The sequence below is a fragment of the Aedes albopictus genome, chromosome 1 (genome assembly GCF_035046485.1).
Source record: "Aedes albopictus strain Foshan chromosome 1, AalbF5, whole genome shotgun sequence".
NCBI lineage: Eukaryota > Metazoa > Arthropoda > Insecta > Diptera > Culicidae > Aedes > Aedes albopictus.
The window spans coordinates 87,332,438-87,358,565 of record NC_085136.1 but is presented as its reverse complement, the minus strand read 5'-3'; the positions used below and the strand labels follow the sequence as shown (position 1 = coordinate 87,358,565).

Here is a 26,128-nt window from a genome sequence, read left to right as displayed (position 1 = left end):
CAACAAACTTTAATAACAATGTATTATGCCTTCGTTCAGACTAAACTGCAATACCTGGTATCAATATGGGATGCAGCAACGAGGTCAAGATTAAAGCCACTAGTCACTACAAATCCTTCAAAATCGTTGTCAACCTGTGTAAAATGTTATTTGAGATATTTTAAACTGGTTTACTGTTTCAGTCAAAATATTTAATATTTTTTCACATATGCAAACTTTCAGACTGGCTCGAATAACATTCCAAAAGGTCCAAACAATTTGTCACATTTAGGCCGATGCAAACATTTATTTCGTTTCATGTTAGCCCCTTCTCCCTTAAAAAAATCCCAAAATATTGAAGGGGTGAAAAAAAAAACATGGTGACCTATGACTCCATTTTAATAATAAAAATGTGACCAACCCACTATTGTTCTATATTTGAAAACTATTGTTTCAATAGTTGGTATAATTTTAAACTTTTCAATGGATTTTTTTGTTTTTTACTTATATGGCGATCCATAGTCTTAATCACTAGGCTAACTGGAGACCCCCAGTTTAAAATGTAAAATCTATTGTTGTTATGAAAATTATCAAACAATATTTTTGGCTTGTTTTGATTATCGATGAAAAATGAAATTTTGTGACACAATAGTTAGAAGGTCTGGGCTTTTTGGTAAATTCTGAGGCTAGGAGTCAAGCCTGGGGTAAAAATAAAAAATCGAAAGGTAGGATTTTTGAAAACAAAAAAAAAGTATATATAAAATCTAACATAGATGCGCAATGAATGTTGATCTAGTGTATTTTTTTTTCTAACAATCCTTCAAACATCCTCAAGGCATCATTTCAATCCAACAAATCGTTTTCGAGCTATAATTTATTAAATAAGAAGGTTGTTTTTTCATACACCCTTTACAAATATTTGGGGAAAAATATCGCAAAACAAATAACATGAAAATATTTTCAGATAGAAGCTCATAGGGTATGAGTGCCATCTATAATCTCATGTTCCCATATTCATCTTATTCGAAAACAAGCGATTACGACTCCAATTGATTCCGTTTTTTTATTTTCATGCGTGTCCACTAACAAAAAATACAAAAATAAGAAACAAAACAAACAGCGCTTCAATCCTATGTTTTTCGTAGTATAAAAGTGGGAGCCACATGCTTAATAAGGGATCCAATACCTTACATGAGCAAATTATTATTTGAATTCAAAAAGGTTGTGTCTTCCCGATTCGAGCGTTGAGCTGGAAATGCTTTTAAGTGTTTTCTCCTTCGATAACGATGCAAAAGAAGTGATTTGTTAATCTTCTGATAAATAGTTCAACCTAATTCTGTTTGTTTACCTTACAGCCCTGGCCTCTACATCTTTTTGTCCCGCACTCCCATCCATTAAACAAACCACAAACCACACTACACATCTCCGAATCACATTTAATCACTCGTCCCAGTTATTTTTTTTTTGCAGAGCTCTTTCCGTTTTCCTTCTCACCGAAGCTGAACTTCACCCTCCGGGCGGCGCGGACGATAATCAACCCCATCAACAACGGCTCCGACTTCAACTCCGACTGTGGCGACGACGACGTAACATCACGCAATAACAAAAGTAAAAGTTCGCTTTTATTCACCTGTTCTGGTTTTAATCACCCACCGCAGCCGCCACCGCCAGACTGTGCAGCATAATCCCACGGCAGTTTTTACGTCATCATCTCAACCAACCAACTGACTTGGGTCGTCGTTGAATAAAGAAAAAGAGGTTATGGGGTTTTTTCTTAAAATTTGTCACCGTTTTAATTTGCATATCTTTTCTAAGAACAACATTAAACAAAGATTACAATTAATCATTACTAGTAATAATAATAATAAGAGTGAGAGTTGTAAAAATTAATTCCTACCATTCTAAAAGAAAATTTGTCTTTTCTTCGCTGGGTGAAGTGTAGAAATCCTATGTACAACAGAGGCCTCGGCGTTCCGATTGGACAAACTTCCAATTGGTCCGATCGGAACCTCCTCGGCAGCAAGAATGAACAGCGTTCAACAATAACAACGTGATGTGTGTAATGTACTTAATGTGGTGTTCGTGTTTGCGCGTGAGCTAGACTCCGCTTGGATGTGTTTGTGTTCGTGTGTTTCTTTTGTTTGTTTTGTTTTGTTTTCGACTAGCTACGTGGTCCGCGGAATCGGTTCAGGGTGAGTCCGTTCGTGGGTCGTTCTTTTAGTATGGGCCGGACTTGCCGGGGGGTCCGTACTGGGCGGCTGGGGCGGTGGCTCCAGAGCCGCTGGAACCGCTATCATGACCGCCAACAGAGCCACCAATATCGGCACCGAAGCTTCCTCCGACGCTTCCGGCGTATCCTCCGGCTCCGCCCTCCTTCTGGGTCTTGTACTTGATGAAGTAGACCTCGGGTTTGCTTGGTTGAGTTGGGGCCGGGGTCGGGATGACGATGTCCTGCTGTTCGTCGGGCTTCTTAACCAGCACGTAGACCAGGGTCTTCTCTTCGTTCTGCGGTTGGATGGGGATCTGAGGCGCTTGGTAGGCCGGAGCCGATGGAGCCTTGATGAAGATGATCTTGTAGTGCTTCTGGGCCGGGGCTACCTGGAGTGGGCGCTGGACGCGGACCTCCTCTGGCTCTGGTGGTGGGACGTGCACGTAGATGTGCTTCTGGATGATGGCCTGCTGGGAGCCGCCTCCAAAGGAGCCTCCGAATCCGCCGCCACCGCCGCCGCCGCCGAAGCTGCTGACTCCGCCTCCGAAGCTGCTAGCGCCACCGCCGAAGCTGCTGGATCCACCGAAGCTGCTGGCACCGGCCGAGCTGAACGAGGACGAACCTGGATGGGGAGGAGGCGCCGAAATGCGAAGGGGTTGAGAACGTCAGAATTGATTCGGTATTTGAATAATGTGGACAATGGGCGTTTGTGGTTATGTGAATACCTTGAAAAACGTGAGTCACATAAGGATGCACGCATTATATCGTATAAGGTGCTATAATAAGTCACTCGCGTTTTTTTTTTTGAATACTACTAAATTGCATTAACGTGGCATACATCGCAATAGTGTAGAGCGTAAGTCGCATAAGAAAGCGCTTTAAGTCTTGCTGCGTTATCATATCCCTTCAATACTCGTATATCACATCAATTTTGTACGCACAAGTTACATTTGCTGCAACTTTTATGATGTAACTCACGCATTAAAGCACGTATAAAACAACCATGAATTTCATTTATATGGCTGGTTTCCACCTGATAAGTACTGTGTAAAAGGATAGGACAAGTAATGCTCACGTAAAACTTTTGCAATCAAAATTACTTAGGCGTTCGCAGTTGATAAGTAATTCACAGCCAGAAAGATTTGCCAACAGATGGCACTGTCATGCGATGCTGTCAGTCTTGTTGTTGATTTTCCGTACGGAATAATATGTCGATGTATTATTCCGTGAGTAAAAGGGACATTTCTCTTTGTGTTTCTTCTTTCGCGCCTGCGCGTTCACAGTGTGCATTAGTATTTAGCCGTGTCGCTCTATAATGTGTGCTCCGTCGTCCCTCAGCATGGCTGCATCTGAACACGAGATTGAATTTCTTGAGGTTGAATAATTTGCCGTTACGTAGTTTAAAAATTTATAAAGACACCCCAAAACTGAATTGTTTATAAATAGTTCGACTATTGAAAAAAGTAAATAGCATTTGAGTTTAGCTGATGAGGAGACAATGATTCTAAAAACTGTTGCATCATAATCATTTCATTTCGTTTGTTGAATAAAATGTTCTATGGTGCACTAGAACCATGAGAAGTAAAGACTGTATTCGATGAAATTTGGACACAGAAAATAATGTTTAGCTTTTGATTGCGTTCACAAAATCATTTTTTTTTTTTTGATCAGGAATAATATATAATGTGTAGCTAATACCATAACAATGACAACAAATTCAGTTTGGTATTGGTGCAGATATTGTTAATATCATAAAATAAGATTTTAGCAAATTTTTTCATCCGTTTTAAAAATTGTAAAGGCTGTAATTTTGATGTAACTCGTCAAGACGTCTGAAAATTTGACTCGAAGTTCTTAACAGAGTATCAATAAACTGGTAAAAAAATCTTAAAATCGGTTCAATACGTTTTTCTAGTATTCAAAACTCAAATCGCTTCAAGGCATATTTTAGGTACATTTTAACCATTTTATTCCGTGTGTACTGTTTTGTTTGTACAACTGTCATGACTGTTCCGATTTTTATTAGCATTTGAAACTGTAAAACCATTATAAAAACTGTTCTTAGCCAAATTGCTTGAAAACTTTTCAAGTTATAACTGTGTGAATGTTACGATACAAAAAAAAAACATTTTGGTTATTGTGACTTTGTGCCACATATACGGCTATAACTTTATTACGGCTAGATCAAATTTAATGAAATTTTTACACAATATTTCTACATTTATACTTTACATACAGAACAGTTTTGATTGAAATCGGTTCAGTATTTTTGAATCTAGAGCTATAACGGTGAAGAAACTTCTCAAAAGGCAAAATTCTTGTTTCAACGATATCTCCACCAAATTTCAACCGATTTTGATGAAATTTGTATAGTAGCTTTACGTAATACACTATTCCTGGTAAAAAAATTAGTCATTTACCATTTTATTATGAAATCTTTCTGAATTCCAATAATTCGTTCCGAGATCCCTACGAGAATTGCTCTGGGATTCCCTCAGAATTTCTGCTTGGGATTCCTCCAGAAATTCCATCCTAGATCTCTCTCGTAATTAATTCAGGATTGCTCCAGGAGTTCTTTCTGGGATACCTAAGGGAGTTCCCTCAGATATTATTCCAGCAATTTGTTTAGGATTTGTTCAGAACTTCCAGGAGTTCTCTCCAGGATTACTCCTGTAACTCCATACGGAATTCCTTCAGAGGTTCCTTCATGGAATTCTCTAGAAATTCCTTCCGAGATTCCTCCAGAAGATTCATATGAAATTATTCTAGAAGTTCTTTCAGGGATTCTTTCACGAGTTTTTTTTTTATGATTTCTCCAGAACCTTTTGGAATGTCTTCAGATTTTTATCTGGGAAGAAACTATTGAAAGAATCTCTGAAATCGCTCGTGTAGATATTCCCTGCAAAACTGCTGGAGATATTCCTTAAGAAGCTGTTGGAGGAATTTTATAAGGAACTCAAGAGTAAGTCTTGAAGTACTTCCATAAAGAGTAGTTCCATGAGCAAAATTTAAGAAACTTCCAGAATGAATTCCAAATTATGTAATCTGCAAGGAATCCCAGTAAAATTTCTTGGAGAAATCCCGGAAGGATATCCTGGATAAATTATTGGAAAAATCTTAGAAGGAACTCCTGGAAGAACCTTGACTTATTTTCCAGGAGTCTGGAAGTTCTGAAGAAATTCCGGAAAGAACTTTTGAAAATCCCCGGAAGATACCCCGGGTAAAATTTCTGGAGAGGTCCCTGATGCCACCCCTGGTGTAATTTCAGAAGAAAATCCTGGAAAATACCAGAAGAAACTAAGAGAGGAACCCATAAATTTACTCCTAGAGGAAACCTAGAAGGAGTTCCTGGAGGAATCCCGGAAGAAGCTAGAGGAATTACAAAAGGAATTCTTTGAGGATTCACATGAGAAACGTCCAGAGAAAACCTAGATGAATCTCAAAAAGTTGTATCTTAGAAAGAAATCCTGGAAGAATCACTGAAAGAACTCCAGGACGAATCTAAGAATGAATTCCTATAGAAATCCTAGAAGGAATTCCAGAAATGATCCCGGAAGGAATTCCTGCGGCAATCTCCGAATAAATATCTGAGTGAACCCCGGATAAAAAATACTTAAGAAATCCCGGATGAAATTATTGTAGAATAGTTCGAAAAAACTCCTGGTAGAATCTTAGAAAACACCTCTGGAGAAAACCCTGAAGGAACTCCTAGAAGATCCAAAATAAAAAAAAACAAAATAAATAAATCCTGAATTAGAAGAAACTCACGGAGGGATTTTTTGTAGAACTTCTAATGAAAATGTCAGAGATATTTTATAAGAATCCCCTGCGAACTTCAGGTGGATTTTTCGGTGGAACATCTGGAAGAAATTCAAGAGGACTTTCTGTGAAACCCCAAAGAAAAACCTTCGTACGGAATGCCAAAAGATTCATCACAAAGAATCTTTCGTGGTTCTTCATTGAATTCCCCGTGAAGCTTTGTCCTACCTCGTATTTCATCTAAAACTCCACAAGGTAACCGTCAGAGTCCCAGCCGAATTCCTCCCACCGTAGTCCGAACTCCAATATTGCAGAATTTATAATTAGTATCCAACCATAGCTCTCGCTGTAATACCATTAAAAGTTTTTTTTTTAATTTCTTTTTATTTGTGAATTTTAACTTAGGCTAATTCTTCACACACCCATTAAAAGTTCCCTCAGAATCCCAGCGTCTCTCATTAGCATTTCCCTTGGAACTCCGTTGCACGGTGACAAAATTTCGATTATTATCGAACTTCCATGTACCTCGGATCTTTCTTCACAGAAAGTCAGCATTTTGGCTATACTTTATAATTGGAAAGTTTTAAAATATTCCATCGGGGAAATTTTGATTTATCTAAGTTTTTGGCTATTTTCCATACTAAAATTAATTAAATACTGATTTTTACCAAAAAACGTCCCAAACAAAATGTATGGGAAAATTTTCACCGATAAAATATTTTCTCGTCTTCCGATTATGAATATATAGCCCAAATACTAACAATTTCCGAAAAAAAAACCGAGGTACATGAAAGTTCGATAATCGAGATTTTGACACCGTGGCGTTGAAATCTCACTATCTGGATTGTCCCCATACGCGCGCAAAAATTAAATTTAAATTTCAATCACACTTCCTGAGGAAACGAACAAAATTTCTCCAAGTCCAAATCGTAAACAACAAGGTCACGAAACGCCACACGAACAACGAACAATTTATCTAGCAACCGCCGTATGCAGTGCCCTTTTCTTCACATCCTTCTTACAGCATCGTTTCGTAAAAATGCTGTCGGTTAAACAAATGTCAAAATTACTTACGGAAAAAGGAGGAATTTTACTTGAGCGCTCTACTTGGGAACTGGAAACTTACCAATACGTATGAATTAGTTGTCAGAGTTCACTGCACGGTTACAGCACTTCGCGGAATTTTAATGAAAACACGTTGGAAATTGCGGTTTAATTACATTTTCGGTGGTTTCCGAGCAAACGCCATGAGGGGAACTGTGTCCCGGCCCATCTCAGTAGGTAACAGTTTTGATGTGACATGATGGGAGAGAAATTATTGGCGCCATGCGTTCTCGTTGATTGATACGCTGCTGCTCCAAATTATGGTAATTTAACAACCGCCATCGATGATGGATTGATGAATTGAAGCTTCGAAATTAGCTTTTCGAAACAATGGGTTGAGTGGGTATTGTTGGAATTTGTTTGTTTAAATTGGGGTCCTTGGAACCGAAAACATCTAAATCGAATCAGCTATTGAAATGGAAGTGGTGATGCGGTAGGTAATAGGTTAACAGAAACCTCCCGGACGCAGTCAATCAGTGATAAGGTATGCACGTATTGTTTATTATTGTCGTATCACCGCTGACGATTGACCGTTAAATTTATTACACAATTTTGAAACCGGACTTGAATATCTGTATTCTGTTCAAAATCTTGAAAACGTTAACATGAACAAATCACAACATCTACACAGAATTGTAACGATATTTATGTTAGCTTTTTTCTTCAAACCTTCCTCGCCTAAATTTCTGGCGACTATCTTGATTGAAAGTCTGATGAAATTTGCAAGAAAAAACTCTCAGGTTTACCGTTTTGATGACTTTTACAACCAAGATTCCTGATTTGAGATTAGTGTCCTGGAAAACCTAAAGAAATAACAACATATTTCAATGGTGGCTCCAAAGAGGACACTTAGCTCTTAAGGGAAAACTTTGAGATCAAAAGCAGATTTTGGAACCTCCAGCGAAAATGTCTTCCAGCTGTTCCACATATTTAAACATTCCTGGAAAACTTTGGAAATTGCTCTGTATCTTTTGAGAAAGAACTCAGTTCAGAAGGTTTGTAGAAAAAGCACTTAAATGTGTGTGAAGAATTAGCTTAAGTTATGTAACCTGATGGTGGCTCCAAGGAGGACACACAATCCATCCGATGAAGTGTGGCTAAACTGCTCGGAATGTTTTACTGTAGATGAAATCTCACTCTTGAGAGAAGTAATATGTGAAAAGTGTACAGTGAGCTTTCGTCATGTTCATTAAAACCCAATTTCCCAAAAACTGTATTTGTTTGCTTTTTTCGTTTCAAATGGATATCAAATCCAACTTTGACTAAGAGGTGCCCCAAGCAACACACATGTTATATCGGCACCAACATTTCAAAAGGGCGTAACTGCATTTGGAAGTAATACCTTCTTTCAAAGCTGTAGGTCGTACTGCCTCCCTTACACTCAAACCACCGTGGTTGTCGGAAAGAGGAGAGTTTTTCCCATCTGGTACTTGTTGTGAAAAACATGGAAATCATAACACATGATCCACCGCTTTAAAAGAAGGTGATGATTCCAAAAGCAGTTACGCCCTTTTGAAATGTTAGTGTCGATATAAGAGTTACGACAGCGCAAGTTTTGGTTGTATAGAAGTTAATTTTACGTAATTCTAACATTGTGTTGAAATAACGTGAAATAAACTTCTATACAACCAAAACTTGCGCTGTCGTAACTAATATATAACATGTGTGTTGCTTGGGGGTGTTCTGGCAGCACTGTCTAGTTCCAGTCAATTGCAATTATCCTTTGACCGATGAGGCAGTGCATTTGACAGGACTATTGACGGAAAAGCTGACAAATTAATTAAAGGAGTTGAGTGTACTGCATCGAGTAAAGATTTAGATTTTTGACCGGTAGTCATGTAGAGGCTTTTTGTAAGGCATTAGAGTAAATTCAGCGTAGGTTCTTCCCGGAACTTTCATCTGCTCAAATTTCATCAGAGAATACCGTCCAGGCATTCGAGCCGCCGATTGCTTCTGAAATTCTATTCGCGAATCCTTCAGGAACTCTTGCTAGGGATTTCCCCCTGGAAGTTCCTTTTGGCTTTAGGGGATTCCATCTTGGATGCCTTCTGTGGGTTTTCCCAGGTTCCTTTATGGATTTTTTGGGTGATTTCTCCAGGAAATCGTTCCGATGCTCCTGTAGAGATTTCTACTGCGATCTAGACGATTAATGCAGGGATTACTCCAGAATGTACTGAAGGATTTCCAGTAAAAAAATGAAACAATAGAGAAATAATAGAAAAATCACAGGTCAAATCCCACAGAGAATTCCGGGAGGATTTCAAGAAACAAAAACTCCTGCAAGATTCTTAGAATGCACTATTGGAAGTTTGCAGCAAGAACTTTTTGGATGATTTTTAGAAGGAAACTTCAAAGGATATCCAGAAATAACTCCTAGAAGTTTTCAAATAAGAACCCCGAAAAGGCTCTCAGAAGCAGGATTTTTAGAAGAAATTACTGGTTTACTCTTGGACGATTTCCAGTAGGAAACCACGGAGCGTTTCCAAAAAGTAATTCAGAAAAAATCCCAGGAGGACCTTTTTGAGAATTCACAAGAAGAACTCCTGGAGATTTCTAGGAGCAACTCATGGAAGCTTCCCAGGAGGAACTGCTAGAGGAGACTTAGTAAGAAGTTCTGGAGAAGTTCCAAAGATCATTCTGGAGAGAATCCAGAAGTAGTCATGATCGAAGTTGCAGTAGAAACTCCTTCAGTATTCCCAGAAAAGAACTCCTGGTGAAATTATTGAACGAGTTCCAGTGGGATTTCGTGGAACAATCCCAGAGGCAATTCTAAACAAAATCCTAGCCATATTTGTGAAGGAATTCCAAGAAAAAAAATTCTGGAAAAAAAAACTTCGGAAGGTATATCGGACGGTATATCTTAAAAATATAAAAATAAAAAAATGGAGAAATTCCCACTGGAGATTCTGAAAAAAATCAGGAGGAGTTTCAGAAAAAGGTGAAATTATTGAACGAGTTCCAGTAGGATTTCTTGGAAGGAACGTTGAACGAGTTTCTTCAAAGGAATCCCAGGAATAAATTCTGGGAAAGTAACTTCCGAAGTAATATCAAAAAGAGATTCCGAAAAAAAAATAAAAAAAAATTTCGAAAAAAAAACCCACAGGAAATTTGGGAAAACAGAGAGAATTTCAGGAGAAACATCTCGGTGAATTCCAACAGCAACTCTTGGAGGAATGTCAAGAGGATTCCCAAAAAAAATTTAGAAAAGATTTAATTTTTTTTTGTTTATAGAGACTTTACCCTGAAGGGGCATTCGTCTCTAACGAAAAAAAAAAAAAGATTTAATAAAAACTGATCTTTGGGGCAATTCCTAAAGGAACTCCTTCAAAAATCCCAGGGTGTATAAACTCCTTTTAAGGGAACCTTTCATAAAATTCTAAAAATCAACCCAACGGAATGGTACGAGGAATCCCAGAGGAAACCGCTTGGGGAAACCTAATAACAATTCTAGACGAGTTCCAATAACTTTAAAAGAAAATGTTCTTAAGTTTCCCAAAAGGTATCCAAGAAGAAAGGATATATTCTGGTAATTTATCCGGAACTTCTGTAGGATTTTCAGAAGTAACTGCTAAAGGATTTTCACGAGGGTTGTCCCGAACGAAACCATGGAGCATTTCCAAAAAAAATCAAATAAATTCTTAGAAAGAGCTAAGAGAGATTTCTAGAAGCAACCTCTGGAGGATTCTCAGGAGGAACTTTTTGAGAAAGCCCAGTAAGAGATTCTGGAGAAATTTCAAAGACGATTCTAGACAGAAACCGAAAGTACTCAGGATCGAAGTTCCAGTAGGAACTCCTACAGGAATCCCAGAAAAAAACTCCTGGAGAAATTGTTGAACGAGTTCCAATAGGAATTCTTGGAATTATCCCAGAAGCAACTATAATTTTGTTTGCTAGCCAAATTTGTAAAGAAATTCCAAGAGAAAAATCTTGAAAAGAAGCTTTTGAAGGAATATCGGACGGTATTCCCAAAAAAGTTAAAAAAAAATGGAAAAATTACCACAGGGGATTCAGAAAAAAATCAGGAGGAGCTTTAGGAAAAAATCATCTTGAAGAACTCCAAAAGCAACTCCTGGGGAATGCCAAGAGGATCTCTTGGTAAAAACCCAGAGCTAGTTCCTTAATAAATTACATTTTCTGAAAAAATGCAAAGAACATTCCCGTAGAAACTCTAGAAATAATTAAAAAAAACTGCATCTTGGTTAACTCCAAAAAGGAAATCTTTGTTCGAGAATTTCTCATGAAATTCCAAGCGTTATCCAAGTGAAACAGTTCAAGGACTCCTAGAAGGGGTCCATTGGAGAAACCCTCAACTAACTCTACAAGAGTTTCGGAATTTGTTGATTTTTTTTTTTATTTTTCTGTGGAAAGTGTTTAAAGAGATCAAATAGAAAAAAAAATCCCTTAGATTTCCAAAGTCGGAGAAAGGATATTTCTGGTAATTTCTCCGGCAAATCGTTTAGATATTCCCTTAAAGATCACTGCTAAAGCATAGTCGGGGATCCAGACGATTGACCTAGGGATTCCTCCAGGAATTACTGAAGGCTTCCCAAAATACCCTCCCGAACGAACCAAAACAAGAAAACTTTGAGGATTCCCGCTAGGAACTCTGTGAGGATTTCTGCTTCCCAGAATCAAATTCTGCAAGTTTTCCACACGAAACTCATGAAGGATTTTTAGAAGGAATTTTTACAAATATTCCAGAAATAACTCCCAATCTAGCTCCCAATAGTTTTCCATTAACCCGGGAGCGGTCGCGTCGTGTACTGAGTACACGCACCATGAAAAATGCTCACATGTGGTACACAGCGTGAGCACGGTGTCGCTGCAGGTAGTCAAAGACGCGACTGCTCGAGGGTTAAGAAGAACAAGAGGGCTTTCAGAAAAAAAAACATTTGGAGGATTTTAAGTAGAAACTGCTGTAGGATTTGCATGAGGTACTCCTGGACCATTTCCAGAAGAGAACCATAGAACATGTCCAAAACTAAGTCCGTTTAAGTTTCTAGAAGAAACTTCTGGGAAATTCACAAGAAGAACTCCTGGTGGTTTCTAGAAGCAACTTGTGGAGGACTCCCTGAAAGAACTGTTGGAGGAGAGTCAGTAAGAAATTCTAGGGAAATTCCAAAGACGATTCTAAAGTGAATCCAGATGAACTCAGGATCGAAGAACCGGATGGAACTCCTGCAGAAATACCACAAAGAATAGCTGGGGAAATTTTTGAATGAGTTCCAGAATAATTTCTTGGAAGAATCCCAGAGGGAACGCCCAACGGATTTCAAGAAAAACTTTTGAAAAAATCCCAAGAAAAAATACTGGTTAAGAAGCTTCTGATATCCGAATCTGGAGGAATAAAAAAAAAGAAAAAATCTCACAACTCTAAAATTCGGGAGAACAGGAGCTATTTCAGAAGAAACATCCTGAAGAACTTCAAAGCAACTTTTGAAGGAATTACAAGTAGATCTCTTGGTTAAACCCCAGAATGAGTTTCGTAATGAATTCTGATTGCTGGTGGAACTCCAGAGGAAATTCTCGAAAAAAAATCCCAGAACGAACTTAAAAATCGATCCCTGGGTCAATCCCAAAAAAAAAAGAAAAAAAAACAGCAGAAATCCCAGAGGTTCGAAAACTTCTCATGAAATTCCAAGAGTCAACCAAGCAGAATGGTACGAGGAATCCCAGAAGGAAAATGTCCTTGAGACTCACTAAAGGAAAAATAAATAGAAATTAAAAAAAAATAAAAAAAAAGTATTCCAAAACAAACTTCTAAAGCAACTGTTGAAGGAATACTTCGAGGAGTCACAGAAGATGTCCCAGTGCATGACTCTTCATGAAAAAGGGTTATCATGAGTTCGAAAATGCTGTAAACTGGTGAAACGGCTTGTAGCAAACGATCCAAGTGACAGTTTTTAGTCAAATAGACTGAAGGAGGTTCTTATAATTACCATAAAACACCAGAATTAGAAGAATTCGGCCTTATGACGGTTCTCAAAACCTCTACAAGACTTATTAATTATTAGAACGTTACTGGGGAAGTTGAGCGGACCTGGTGTGATGGTTAGAACACTTGACTATCATGCCGAGGACCTGGGATCAAATCCCACTCCCGACAAACTCGCAAAATGTGAGTTCTTCCTTCGGAAGGGAAGTAAAGCGTGGGTCCCGAGATGAACTAGCCAAGGGCTAAAAATCTCGTTACTACAGATAAAAAAATACTTCAATGTTCATTTATCAATTTTCAAATGAAAGTCCCAAGATAAATCTTGAAACTTTCCTTAAAATAAAAGAAAATAAAAATAATGTTTTTTCTTTCTTTTATTTTTTTCTCATTGCCCTTTCATCAGTGAATTCTTTAAAAAACAAGTGAGTTCTAAGGTGCTTTCACGAAACAAAAGTTCCGTTTTTTAGAAAATAAAAAACAGCGTTAGTATTTTCTGAAAACAGAACAAAACAAAACATACATTTCAAAACTTTTTCTAAAATATTTTTCCTCAAATCCCGACAAAAGCGATTACGGCGCATTTTCATCAAGATAGCAGGTTTTGTAAAAAAAACCGAAGGCAAACTTATTCAGCTTAGCTTCTTCTCTGATTCTTCATACATCTTTTAGTAATTAGTCTTAAGGAAAATCTCTTTGAAAAAATATAAAATTTAATATTTTGACATAACTAATGTACTTGAAATATCTCAGAGACAAAACAGCCGAGAGCTGGAAGCAACTAGTCTGTTGAAAAGTTCTCTAAAGTTTAGATTAGGATGAAAAACACTCCCGTACCAATCAAAAACTTGGGCAATTATTTTGAAAAGGACGGGAAAGATTGAAATTAAAAAAAATATCAGCTTTATCAAATGCATATGATAGAAAATATCGCTAAAGAAAAAGATATGATAGCCCGGAAGTATCCAATACTGCTTGAGCTGTCAGGTTTGTAGAAGTAAAACAAATCTATATTTCATTTATTGTAAATTTGAAGTTATGGATCTGGAACTCCTCTCATGAAAAAAAAAAAATAAAAAAAACAATTCTAAAAAGTTTTAAAGTTTAATCCTTCAAATTATACGTATTTGGCTTTTGTTATGAAACAAAAGTTCTCACAATTACCAAATGCTTTTTGAACCAAATAAAAACTTAAAAAACTTATAAAAAAATACATTTTTGTAACTTTTATGTCTGCCCTACATAGGGTATTCTGCGATGAGAGTATTCTGTTTAGAGGGTTCGAAAAGTCGGTACAAGAAAAAAACAGATTCTATTTGCATCTGAAGCTAAGGACTTTAAAAATCATTTTAAAAAATCAATTGGCATATATTGAGTTTAAGCGAGCAAAAAAAGAAAAAAAAAACCGAAGAGCAGTCTATGGAACGCAGCATCGACAATCAAACTGTTCCAGTTAGACACTCTTCAACAGATGTTTATGGGTACAATGTTAAGTCTGTTCATTACCCACAAATCATTCACTCGCTGTAGATACAGGGGATACTCAAAATAACTGGGACAGGTAAAATTTTAACTTTTCAAAAAATGTTCAACTCGCTGTAACTTTTCGAAAAGGGCATCAAATATTCTCAAATTTTTACTGTAAGTTCATCAACTAGTTGTGTATCAGTGGTCAAAATTTGGAGAAGATCGGACCATTTTACATAAAGTTATAAAAGTTCTAGAAAAAGGTATAATTATCCGATAGCCAACTTTGAGTTGTTTTATCTCCGGATTCAATGATCCGAATGCAATGAAATTTTGATCATTTTTTACTTATATAATGAGCTATTACAACATTTGACTAAACTTAAAAATCCTCACACGAAAGAAAATTATTTCGATTATTTAATTTTTCTAATATAACACCAATTCATCCAAAACTTCATCATCGTTTCAAAATTCGAGATAATAATTATAGTTCATTTAAATTCCCTCTAATTGAATTGAATTTGTTAATGTTTCAAAGGAAAGCACTCAAATAGCCGGCATTAAATTGAAGAAGTAATTTGATGCATATGAAAAATAGATAAATTTACTGAAAAAACATGGAAAAAATAAAATCGTCATAACTTTTTTTCTGATTAATAATTTCAAATTAAGTCAACTGTTTTTCAAAGTTCATTATATAAGTCATCAATGATCAAAATTTCATTGCATTCGGTTCATTGAATCCGGAGATATAACAGTTCAAAGTTACCTATCGAATAATTATACCTTTTCCTAGAATCTTTATAACTTCGTGTAGAATGGACCGATCTTTTCCAAATTTGAACCACTGATACACAACTAGTTGATGAACTTACAGTAAAAATTTGAGAATATTTGATGCCCTTTTCGAAAAGTTACAACGAGTTGAACATTTTTTGAAAAGTGAAAATTTTACCTGTCCCAGTTATTTTGAGTATCCCCTGTACAGTGTATCAAACAATTGTCCGTACAGCATTTTTTTGGTCAAAATAATTTTTCATTCAATTGATTATAACTTTTTTATACATCAATCAAATACGCTGAAATTTTGAACAATCATACACCATATATCAAAGCTCTATTGGTAAAATTTTGAGCGAGATCGAATAAGTTTTCTGAAAATTAAACAACTTTTAGTAAAACTTATAAAATTTTTGAACGCATTTTTAAAACATTATATCGCAATATGTACTCGATGAAACTTTTTCAATTTTTTCTATGATACAGCTTATACCTAAGGATTTCATATGCAGCTTCGTTTGAGGTTTTATATTCACTACAAAAAATATGAAAAATCTGTATAAGTTCAGAGTGTCATTTGGTAATTTATCATATTTTGATCAATAAAAGTGCCAAATGTTTTCAACGTTTTTAAATTCTCTTAATGTAATATTTTTATACAGGACCTACTAAACTACATATGAAGAGTATGTCCTATGTATTTTTCGTTCAGTTAATGCACTTTTATTGGTGGAAAACGTTTGGCAGATTATATATGCAAAATATGGTAAATTTTTAAACATCGTCAACTACATAAGCACATTTTTCATTTTTTTTGTAGTGAATATAAAACCTCAAAAGTAGCTGCATATGAAAGCCTTAGGTATTAGCTGTAACACACAAAAAAATGAAAAAGTTTCATCGAGTACATATTGAGATATTATGTTTTAAAAATGTGTTCAAAAATCCTATAAGTTTTTTTAAAAGTTCTACAACTTTCAGAAAACTTATTCAATCTCGCTCAAAATTTTACCAATGGAATTTTGATATATGATTCATGATTGGTCAAAACTTTAGCGTTTTTGATTAACGTATAAAAAAAGTTATGAACATTTGAATGAAAATTAATTTGGCCAAAAAATTGCTGTACGGACAATTGTTTGATACACTGTAAGTGAAGAGAATTCATATAAATTTTCGGTTCCCATGTACAACCTAAACCATCTGTGAGCATTTGATGAATTTTTGAGGGTTCTGAGTTATCTTCAAAACGAAAATGACTAGATGGACCAGCCAAAGACTGAAAATCTCTATAATAAAGACAAATAATGGTAGAAATATTATATTAAAACTTTTGGGAATTTCCACTGAAAGCTAAAAAAACTACAAAAAAAAAAGAAAAAAAAGGGAAAAAAGAGTTGTTTTGAAAATGACAACTCCGAACGACAGTAAGGTGTTGCCATTAAAATAAGTAAGAATCGACTTCAAACGCTTAAAGAAAATTGTAAACATTGGCTCTGCAATGCAGTTACTGAAATGTACGGATCTAAACAACCCGATTTTCGCCAAACCTGACGTCACCACAATGCGTGTTCACTTGAATGAAGATTGTGGAGCGTGATTGCGAAATAGCGTGCAACTCGCCCCGTTCAGAAAAGTCTTCTGAACTGGTTCAGCATTTGAAGCTGCTGCTGGTCTAGGTAATTGTTAGTCGAATAAAAAAAAAAAACAAAAAATTGGCGCGCATCGCCGAATGAACAGTGCGCGGGGAAACAAATTGTGCGAAAAACAACGCAGAAGGCCCAATCGGTTTGAGCAAGAGGCTGCAATTGCTCCGGCAAAGGTGTCGGCGCGAGATCGTAATTGGTATTTACACATCTGATTGAGGTGCATTTTTTTTTTGTTTGTCTTCACTACGCTGGGTGATGATGATCCACTTATTGTGATCCACTTAGAAGGGGTGAGAAAATTGGAAATTTGGCGAAAATACTTCGGTTTGCTCGGCGGATTTAGAGGGAGAAGTTGAGCCAATGGTTGTAAGGCTAATTGGGTTTAAAGAGGTTCTTAGTACCTTAATAAAACTTGGATTGGTTTGTTTTGGCTTTAGTATGGTTCTAGGGAGCGTTTTGAATCCGTTTAACCATTTTTAAGTCAATCAGACTGGAAAAGGTACTGAAAAGCAAGATACTAGACAACGGATTAGCATGCGATGTCCAGTGGCACAGCCGAAAAGTTTTCCTGACAGCTGTGGCGAGAATCGAATCCGCTGCACTCCGCAGAACGATGTGTCTTAATGCTGGATAGTTCTAGCCACACGACAACAAACCCGCAATGGTTTAATGGTGGTTTTTACAACCTTCTCAAAGCCTATCGGACCTCAAAATGTTACTTGGGTAAATTCTATGCAATGTGTTTATCCTCAAATGTTGTGGTGATATCTCTAAATTGTCTACCAAATTCAAAATTAGCTGAAAAGTCGATTTTTGTTCTTCAGAAGCAGCAAATGATCCTAAGGCATTTTTTGATTGTACCGCCTTGAAATATTATTGAAAAGTTCAACCTATATTTCAAGGAGCCCTTTCTTCAAAATTTAGTAATCTTGGCGAACATCCAATTAATCTCCTGTCCTGAATTGGTTGCTGTTGAAATGCTTGCTTATTTGTAAGAAAGAAAAAAAAAAACAAAAAAATGGGGTTCTAAAATTCTAGTATAGTATATTGCTGTATCGGCCAGTACCTATGGTTTGGAGGTTTTGTTTTATAATCGTTAACCTCAGAAATAGTTTCCAAGTCTTGAGGATTGTGATTTCCATCTTGGGGTTTCCATCAAACAAAAAATAAAAAAAAATAAAAATATAAATTTTGGGGTTTCGAGGCAAGTTCTTCTCCATTTAAACAAATTGTGCCTTAAAAAGTCTATAAAAATTTGAATTGTACCACATTTTCTTCGAATATCAAAAGAGCGATTGAAGCTTCAAAGGCTCCAATGAAGCTACCAACTTATCAGATGTTACCAGAAGGGAAAAGTTTAGAATAAACCGCACGATCTCAGATTAATTGCTGTCATTTAGTGCGACTTACATTGATGAAAATAAGAACAAAGAATTCCAACGAGTTGAAAGGCTCTCGTTTTAAGATATGTATTTATTTTTTTAAATTGTTGTGGGTTGAAACTTTTTTAAATTTTGTAAAACAAAACTATAAAGCTCATAAAATTTGAAAAAGTTTTTCATTCGTAACAAAAGTTGTAGCCTTTTAGAAGAAAGAGTAGATATAACTAAACATTTTCCTTCGATGTTTTATAGTTTCTTCGACTAGACAATTATTCGAAATGGAAAAAAAATATAAAAAAGAAGACAAAACATACAGGGGCAAATAATTGGAAGACATTTGACCACTTGAAGGAAGGAAAAATGTCGAATAAATCAGTAAAGATCTAATGCAAAGTAAACCGTTGTTAGTTTTACAAATTATGAACACCAGTTATGGATGGTCAATATTGAAGAAAAACTGTTTTGGCTGAAGCCCAAACGTGTTAAAATCTGAAAATTGGTCTTAGTTCCCCTGAGGGCTTTGAAAGGCTTCAAGCTTTTTGTCCTGAAATCACGAAAAAAAAACGAAAAACTTGTAGTTTCGACAAAGAAAGAATGCGATATTTGAAAGTTAATTCAGTCTTATCTAAAGTTGGACATAGAAAAAAAAAACAAAAATAACCATCCAAGCTTTTCAAAGGATTTGCGTGGAATCTGTCCGGTTCTGTCCTAGGATAGCCTGATGCTAGGCCTGATGTTATGTGATTTTTCTAGTATTGGTTGATTTTCCAGTTCTTTTCTTGAATCAGCCATCCGCCATTCATTTTAATGGTTCAGAAGGAACACTGCTCAAAGGTAATATTTTGAAAATATCCGAAAACTGCGTAACAATTTTAGAATTATTTTTTTAAACATTTTAACGTCGGAAAGTTTTCCCGGGTGCTATCAAGAATTAGTTGTGTTCTCAAGAATAATCTCAATTCGATCGCAAATCTCAATTTTGTATGAAGAACATAAAAAATCTAAGAAATCCAGAAACTTGCTGAACTTTTTTTTTTATTTTCGATTTTCAGAAATCGCGTAAGAGAATTGTGATAAGTCAAAATTTATGAAGTTTCTTGCAAAATCTTTCGATAAGTGCTTAACAGGCTTGGCAGAAAATCCCTATGCCACTTTCGACAATCAAGCCATGTATGCCATTAGAAAATCTTCAATTCAAATTGAATTAGGAAATTTTTAAAATTTTAGTAATCTTCAACACGATTTCGGAAAACTTTCCAAAGTTCTGTTTTTTATTCTCAATGACAGCTTGAAACTTTTACGGCTCACTGTAAGCTTTGAGCGCTTAAAATTGTAGCTTCACTTGACTCTTGTACCGTAAAAACCTCTGCAGGTTTGTTTATTCCATTCCTCAAATACAAGCTTTAAATTTTTTGGAAATTTTAGAAAATTTCTGCAATATATGTTTAGATCATCAGATTGATTTTCTGCAATCCAGTGTGTAGAGATTGGGTCTCAAATAAAAAACAACAACTTTATATTTACGGTGCTTTCGAAGCGGAGCATCGTTCATGGGCCAATCTTGAACCCAGCAATACAATCTTCAAAAAGTTTAAAATGTTGGGTAAACCACAAGGCATGGAAGCTTGGGTGACATCTCTTGCAGCCATGGGAAACTACTTTCCTAGATGCTTCAAAGCTCTGATTGTTTTAATTCTAACGATATGGTTGAATCTATAGTAAAATGCGAGTGATGCGTAATCAGTCATAATAAGCTTAAGTTCGTATATTTTTTTCGGAATCATTTTATGAGAGGTTAATAATCCAAGATTCAAATCTAAACAATAAATCGAATCAGTCGTTTATGGTATTTTGAATTTTATCAATTCGGTCAGGGAGGGCCAGGCTATGTTTGACACTGAGCATTTTATTATTCCGATAGACATTTTGAAATTTGGTAAAATTTTAGAAATCCTGAAGACAATTTCGGAAAGTTTGCTTAAGTTCTGATTATTCCTGAAGACAGCTAGAAGCTTCAACAAGCATCTCATTGAATCAAAACCTGGTCAATATCGGCGAAAGAATAGTTTTATTTGCGCGATTAGTACTTTTGAGAAATTTCGGAAAATTCCGATGCAAGACACCGATTGTGGAACAATCTTCAATCCATTGCCAACGGTTGTGGAAGAAGTTTTAAAACTTTGAGTAAGCTGTAAGGCCCAAAGGCCCTGATGACATCTCTTCCGGCATCCTATGAGGACATACTTTTGTCAAGGCCTATATTTTTTATTTATTTTTTTACTTTTAAAATTTCAAAAATGTTTGAAATTGTTAAATTTTCAAAAATTTTCCGGGGCAAGGCACCGATCGTGGAACAATCTTCAATCCAATTGCTATCGTCTTTAGAAGAAGTTAAAAACTTTGAGTAAGCTGTAAGGCCTGAAGTCCTGCATGACATCCCTTCCGCCATCCTGGACAGAAATGCTTCCATCAATGCCTATTTTTTATTTTCGAACTTTAAGAATTTTTTCATTTTTTTTTGAAATTTTTCGAGGCAAGGCATCGATCGTGGAACAATTGCCAACGTCTTCGGAAGAAATTTGAAACTTTGAGTAAACTGTGGGGCTTGAATGACATCTCTTTCTACATCCTGGGAAGGAGTACCATCGTCAATGCCTATTTTTTTTTAATTTTTTCCATAAAATTTTAAAATTTTCGAAAGTTTTGAATTCTTGTTGAAAATTTGTGTTGGTTATGCAAATCTTTTTTTCATTTCAGTCACAATCACTTTAAAATTCCTGTGCGTCCTGCCAAAAAATCTCCTGTAAGGAAAAAGAGTTACAGTTGTTTGAGAAAATTTGAAATAAAATGCGCACATTACAGTTGCTGTAGTAGTAGCTAGATAGGGAGAGCTATGTGACATAATTATTTTCCACTCACGCAAAGTGAATAAAGAGCTTTAAGAACAACTCAATTTTCTCCGATTTATCATAATTTTCAGAAGCAACGTAAAAAAATAAAAAAAAAATTCTGAAAAGTTTGAAAACAGAAGATTTTTGGTAGGCTCAACTAAAGTTCGATAAAATCGGCACTTACACAGGTGCACACCAATGCATCTGGGCACCTCAGCTCTACCCTATTTCCAGTCGTTAGCCTCAATTTTCTTTAACTTCAATTAAACCTTGACGCAATTTTAAAAAAACTGCTGTGGTTTTGTTTGTTAAACTGATAGTGATAATATAGTCTTGAAAAAAAAATTGAAGAACCAGCATGAATATCTGTAGAGTTGTTAAGCTCATTTCTCAAGAAATCGTTTTGTTGTATTGATAAATTTTTGGAAAACCGTGCATACAGGAGGTAGACAAAATGATCGGGATAGGCAAAATAGTCTCTTGAAAAAAAGGAAAAAAAACAGCAAGCTGCTATCGGGCATAAAGAACTCTAAAATTGTCACTGTTTTTTATTCAAAAAGTTATTAGGTTCCAGTATTGTTGTGCTCTTCTTCATGAAGTTATAGTAATTCTACTTAAAGGCACAATTATAATTTTGGCTACACTTTAGAAAACGTTACAACTGGTTTAATTTTTTGTTTTTTTTTTTTCAAAGTGCCTGTTCCGATAATTTTATTTAATCCCTATATATTGCAACTAATTTAAGGATTAGCAGTATGAAAGCGAAGTTTGGTTTAAAGTTGGGCAAGTTTTTAGTATCAGTGATTTCAATAAACAGCGCTGCTTGTGGAACAAGATTCAGTGCACTTAAAAAGTAAAAAAAAAATAAAACTTTTAGCAAACCGTAATGTTTAGATACCACATTTGGTTTGTCGTGTTATGTAAATCTGAAAATTCTTACTCTTTGACAAAAGCTTAAGCCAAAGGCTGCTTTATCGACAACATTTAGAACAAATCTCCAATTCAACCAACTTATTAACTTATTAACTTATTGGGGATCTGTAAGATGATAAGTTATCACAGATGTGATCGTTTTTTTTTAATTTTTTTTTTCAAAACATTCTTCGACACTAAGCATTTGTGAGAGAAAAAAACTTTTAAAACAGACCTTCAAACCAAGTTGCAACTGAGTCAAAGCTCCAATTCTATAAGAATTGTGGGAAGTTTTGCCAAGAGATTTGCTTTCCCAGCTTAGACGATAGGTAGGGTTCGTCGCTTATTTATCAAGCCTCAAAAAACTTTGAAATAAAATGTTCACATCACATTACTGTAGTAGTTGTTAGATGGGAGAGCTAAGTAATGTATGAAATGGACAAAAAACACTTTCGTAGAAAGCTTCAAAATCTACTAGATTTTCTCGAGTTTTTAGTTTTTTCAAAGGAACGTAAAAAATCGAAAAATATTTGAAAAACTTGAAAACTGAAGATATTTGGTATGCTGAATGGTATTAAGTTCAATGAAAACGGCACTTACACAAGTACACACAGGATGCATCTGGGCTCCTCAGCTCTACCCTATTTCCAGTCATCAGTTTCAATTTCTTAAATTCCAATTTAAGCATGACGCAATTTTAGAAAAGCTGATGTGATTCTGGTTGAAGTATAAGTTTGCGACAATGTAGTTTGGAAAAAATAGAAAAATTGAAGAATCAACATAAAAGTCTGTAAAGTTGTTCAACTAATTTCTCAGGAAACCATTTTGTTGTATTGTGAAGTTTTTGGAAACCCGTGCATACAGGAGGTAGACAAAATGATCGAGTTTGTTAAAATAGTCACTTAAAAAAAGAAAGAAAAAAAAAACAGCGAGCTGCTACCAAACATAAACAATTCCGAAATTTTCACTGTTTGTTATTCAAAAAGATAATAAGTTCCAGTACTGTTGTGCTCTTTTGCATGAAGTTATAGTAATTCTACTAAAAGGCACAATTAGAACTTACATATAGGGGATCTGTAAGATGATAAGCTATCACAGATGTGATCGATTTTTTATTTGTTTTTTCAAACAAATTCTTCGACACTAGGCATTTGTGAGAGGACAAAATTCTTAAAACAGACCTTCAAACCAGGTTGCAACTGAGTCAAAGCTCCAGTTTTATCGGAATTGTGAGAAGTTTTGCTAAGAGATTTGCTTTCCCAGCTTTGACGATAGGTAGGGTTCGTCGCTTATTTATTCAATCATCACTCAAGCCCCAAAAAAACTTTGAAATAAAATGTTCACATTACAGTTGCTGTAGTAGTTGTTAGATGGGAGAGTTAACTAATGTATGATCACCCTAAATTCTGCAATTAAGGGTCGAAAGTGACAAAAACACTTTTGTATAAAGCTTCAAATTCTACTAGATTTTCTCGAGTTTTTAGTTTTTTCGAAAGAATGTAAAAAATCGAAAAATATCTGAAAAACTTGAAATCTGAAGATATTTGGTATGCTCAATGGTATTAAGTTCGATAAAATCTTCACCCTCACAGTACACACAGTATGCATCTGGGCACCTCAACTCTATCCTATTTCCAGTCATCAGTTTCAATTTTCTTTTATTTTAATTAAACCTTGACGCAATTTTAGAAAAGCTGCTGTGGTTCTGATTGAAGTTAAGAATTGTGATAATATAGTCTTGAAAAAAAAAATGCAGAATCAGCATGAATATCTGTAGAGTTGTTTAGCTCATTTCTCAAGAAATCGTTTTGTTGTATTGATAAATTTTTGAAAAACCGTGCATACAGGAGGTAGACAAAATGATTGAGATAGTCAAAATAGTCACTTAAGAAAAAAAAAAGAAAAAAAACAGCAGGCTGCTACTGAACATAAACAATTCTAAAATTTTCACTGTTTGTTATTCAAAATGTCCTTAAGTTCCAGTACTGTTTGTGCTCTTCTTCATGAAATTATAGTTATTCTACTAAAAGGCACAATTTGAATGTTTGCTACACTTTTGGAAACGTTACTTCTGGTTTATTTTTATTTTTTTATTTTTTTTTTGTACATTGTCTGTTTAATAATTTTGTTTAATTTTCATATGTTGCAATTCGTTTAAGGTACAGCAGAATAAATACTATCAAATCTAGTTCGTAAAGATTGGTGGAAGAAGATTCAGTGCACTCAAAAAGTAAAAAAAAAACTCTTAGCAAACCACAAGGTATCTGAAAATTTGGTTTGTCGTGTACGCTATGTTATGTAAATCTGAAAATTCATACTCTTTGGCGAAAGCTTAAGCCAAAGGCTGCTTCATCGACAACATTCAGAACAAATCTCCAATTCAACCAACTTATTGGGGATCTGGAAGACGATAAGTCATCACAGATGTAATAGATTTTTTTAAATTTTTAAAACAACATTCTTTGACGTTAGGCATTTACGAGACAACACAATTTTCAAAACAGACCTTTGAACCAGGTTACCACTGATTCAAAGTTCCAGTTTTATCGGAGTTGTGAGATGTTTTACTTTTTCAGCTTTGACGATAGGTTGGGTTCGTAGCTTAATGACTGGATCATCAATCAAGTCTCTAAGCAAAAACTGTTCACATGCCATACTATTGTTGTAATTCTGAGTAACATTCCGTCCGTATAACGCAAAAGGTTGAACAAAATACAAATTTATGAAACTCTGATTGAATGCAATGAAGATAATCATGAAAAATCCGTTGGAGACTCCATCTGTGAAGAGGGAAATAAGCGACGAACCTTTTTTCAGTACACCAATGTTCTAGAAAGTCCTTAAAAATATCGTGCAGTGTTATCGAATCAACTGTGGATGAGTTTGATCGATAAATTCTATGTTTTTAGACAGATTGTGGTCCCCAACTTTCAATGATTGAGTGTTCTTCGTGTAACTGTTACTGTGAGATAAAGCACTCTGAACTACAGAGTCCTCACGACACTACCTAATTGCATGTTCACGGCCGAAATCCAAATGTTAGTTCACTGATTTGGTATGAAATTCAAAAAGACGAGAGTCCTTTTCAAACACATTATAAATTCACTCGATTTCCTCTTCATTTTCCACCCATCAGTCCAATAGTGTTAGTTCCGTGTTGGTAGATTGTCCTTGTACTTCGAGTCCACTGTACTGCGCTCCCCAAAAAGCACACACTTCACCACAAACGTCCTTCAATGTCCTGCCCAATCACTTAAACAACACACACCTCCGAATCCGCTTCCGCCGAAGGACGAGAATCCGCTGCCGCCACCGCCGCCTCCGCCGGAGCTGAACGAGACTCCGCCGTGGCCGCCGCTACCGCCGCCGCCTCCGTGTCCTCCGGACGAGTAGCCGCCGCCGCCACCTCCGTGAGAGCCTCCGCCCGTCGACGGACGGTTGTATGAGTAACCCGCTTCCGGTCGAGCGGAAGCCAGGGCCAAACAGGCGCTCAACAGTACAAAGGCTCTCATGGTGCTTTGTTCTTCTTCTTCTTCTGCTTCTCCTACTTCTTCTTCAACTGCACTCAGAACTTGTCACGTGTCGCCACAGAACACGGGTTCTACGGGAGGGGCTCGGATCGCGATTGTCTTATGGGGCCTGTTCCGGACGATGTTGGTCCGAGAAATGCAAACAGATGACTGATGCTGGTCCGATCCTCGGTAATCGAATTTATACCCTTAATACACCCTTAATGGACCGGGGATTGAAGAAGTTTCCAGCCGTTTTGGGACTCGCTTCGTCTTCTGATGGGGGCGCACGAGAGAAGATCGCAGCGTGCAGCGAGAGCGCGATCCCCCAGAAACCCGCGCGAACCCCAAACGATCTTCTCCGGTTCATCGGGCCGAAGCGCGAAGCGCGGGAAGGGGAATCTCAACGCGTCGCGTCGCGTCGGTCGATCAAACACACAAAACAACAACACGCTGAAGAACCTCACTCTCACTTTCCGTTGGACACACGCTTCAAACCGTTACCAGCCAGCCGTTCGTTGCTGTGAAGATAACCCATCCACCGAACCGCTC

The 26,128-nt window shown here is 36.3% G+C and overlaps 1 protein-coding gene across 1 annotated transcript; it reads right to left on the bottom strand.

Annotated features, from left to right (window-relative positions):
- Nucleotides 1-1,746: 1,746 nt before the first annotated feature.
- Nucleotides 1,747-25,766, bottom strand: LOC109410166 (keratin, type II cytoskeletal 2 epidermal). The gene is made up of 2 exons (XM_029854575.2): nt 25,336-25,766; nt 1,747-2,810 (listed from the first exon to the last, which is right to left on the bottom strand). The coding sequence occupies exons 1-2, from the start codon at nt 25,577-25,579 to the stop codon at nt 2,197-2,199; spliced, it is 858 nt and encodes a 285-aa protein (XP_029710435.1). The 5' UTR covers nt 25,580-25,766; the 3' UTR covers nt 1,747-2,196.
- Between the last annotated feature and the right edge of the window lie 362 nt (nt 25,767-26,128).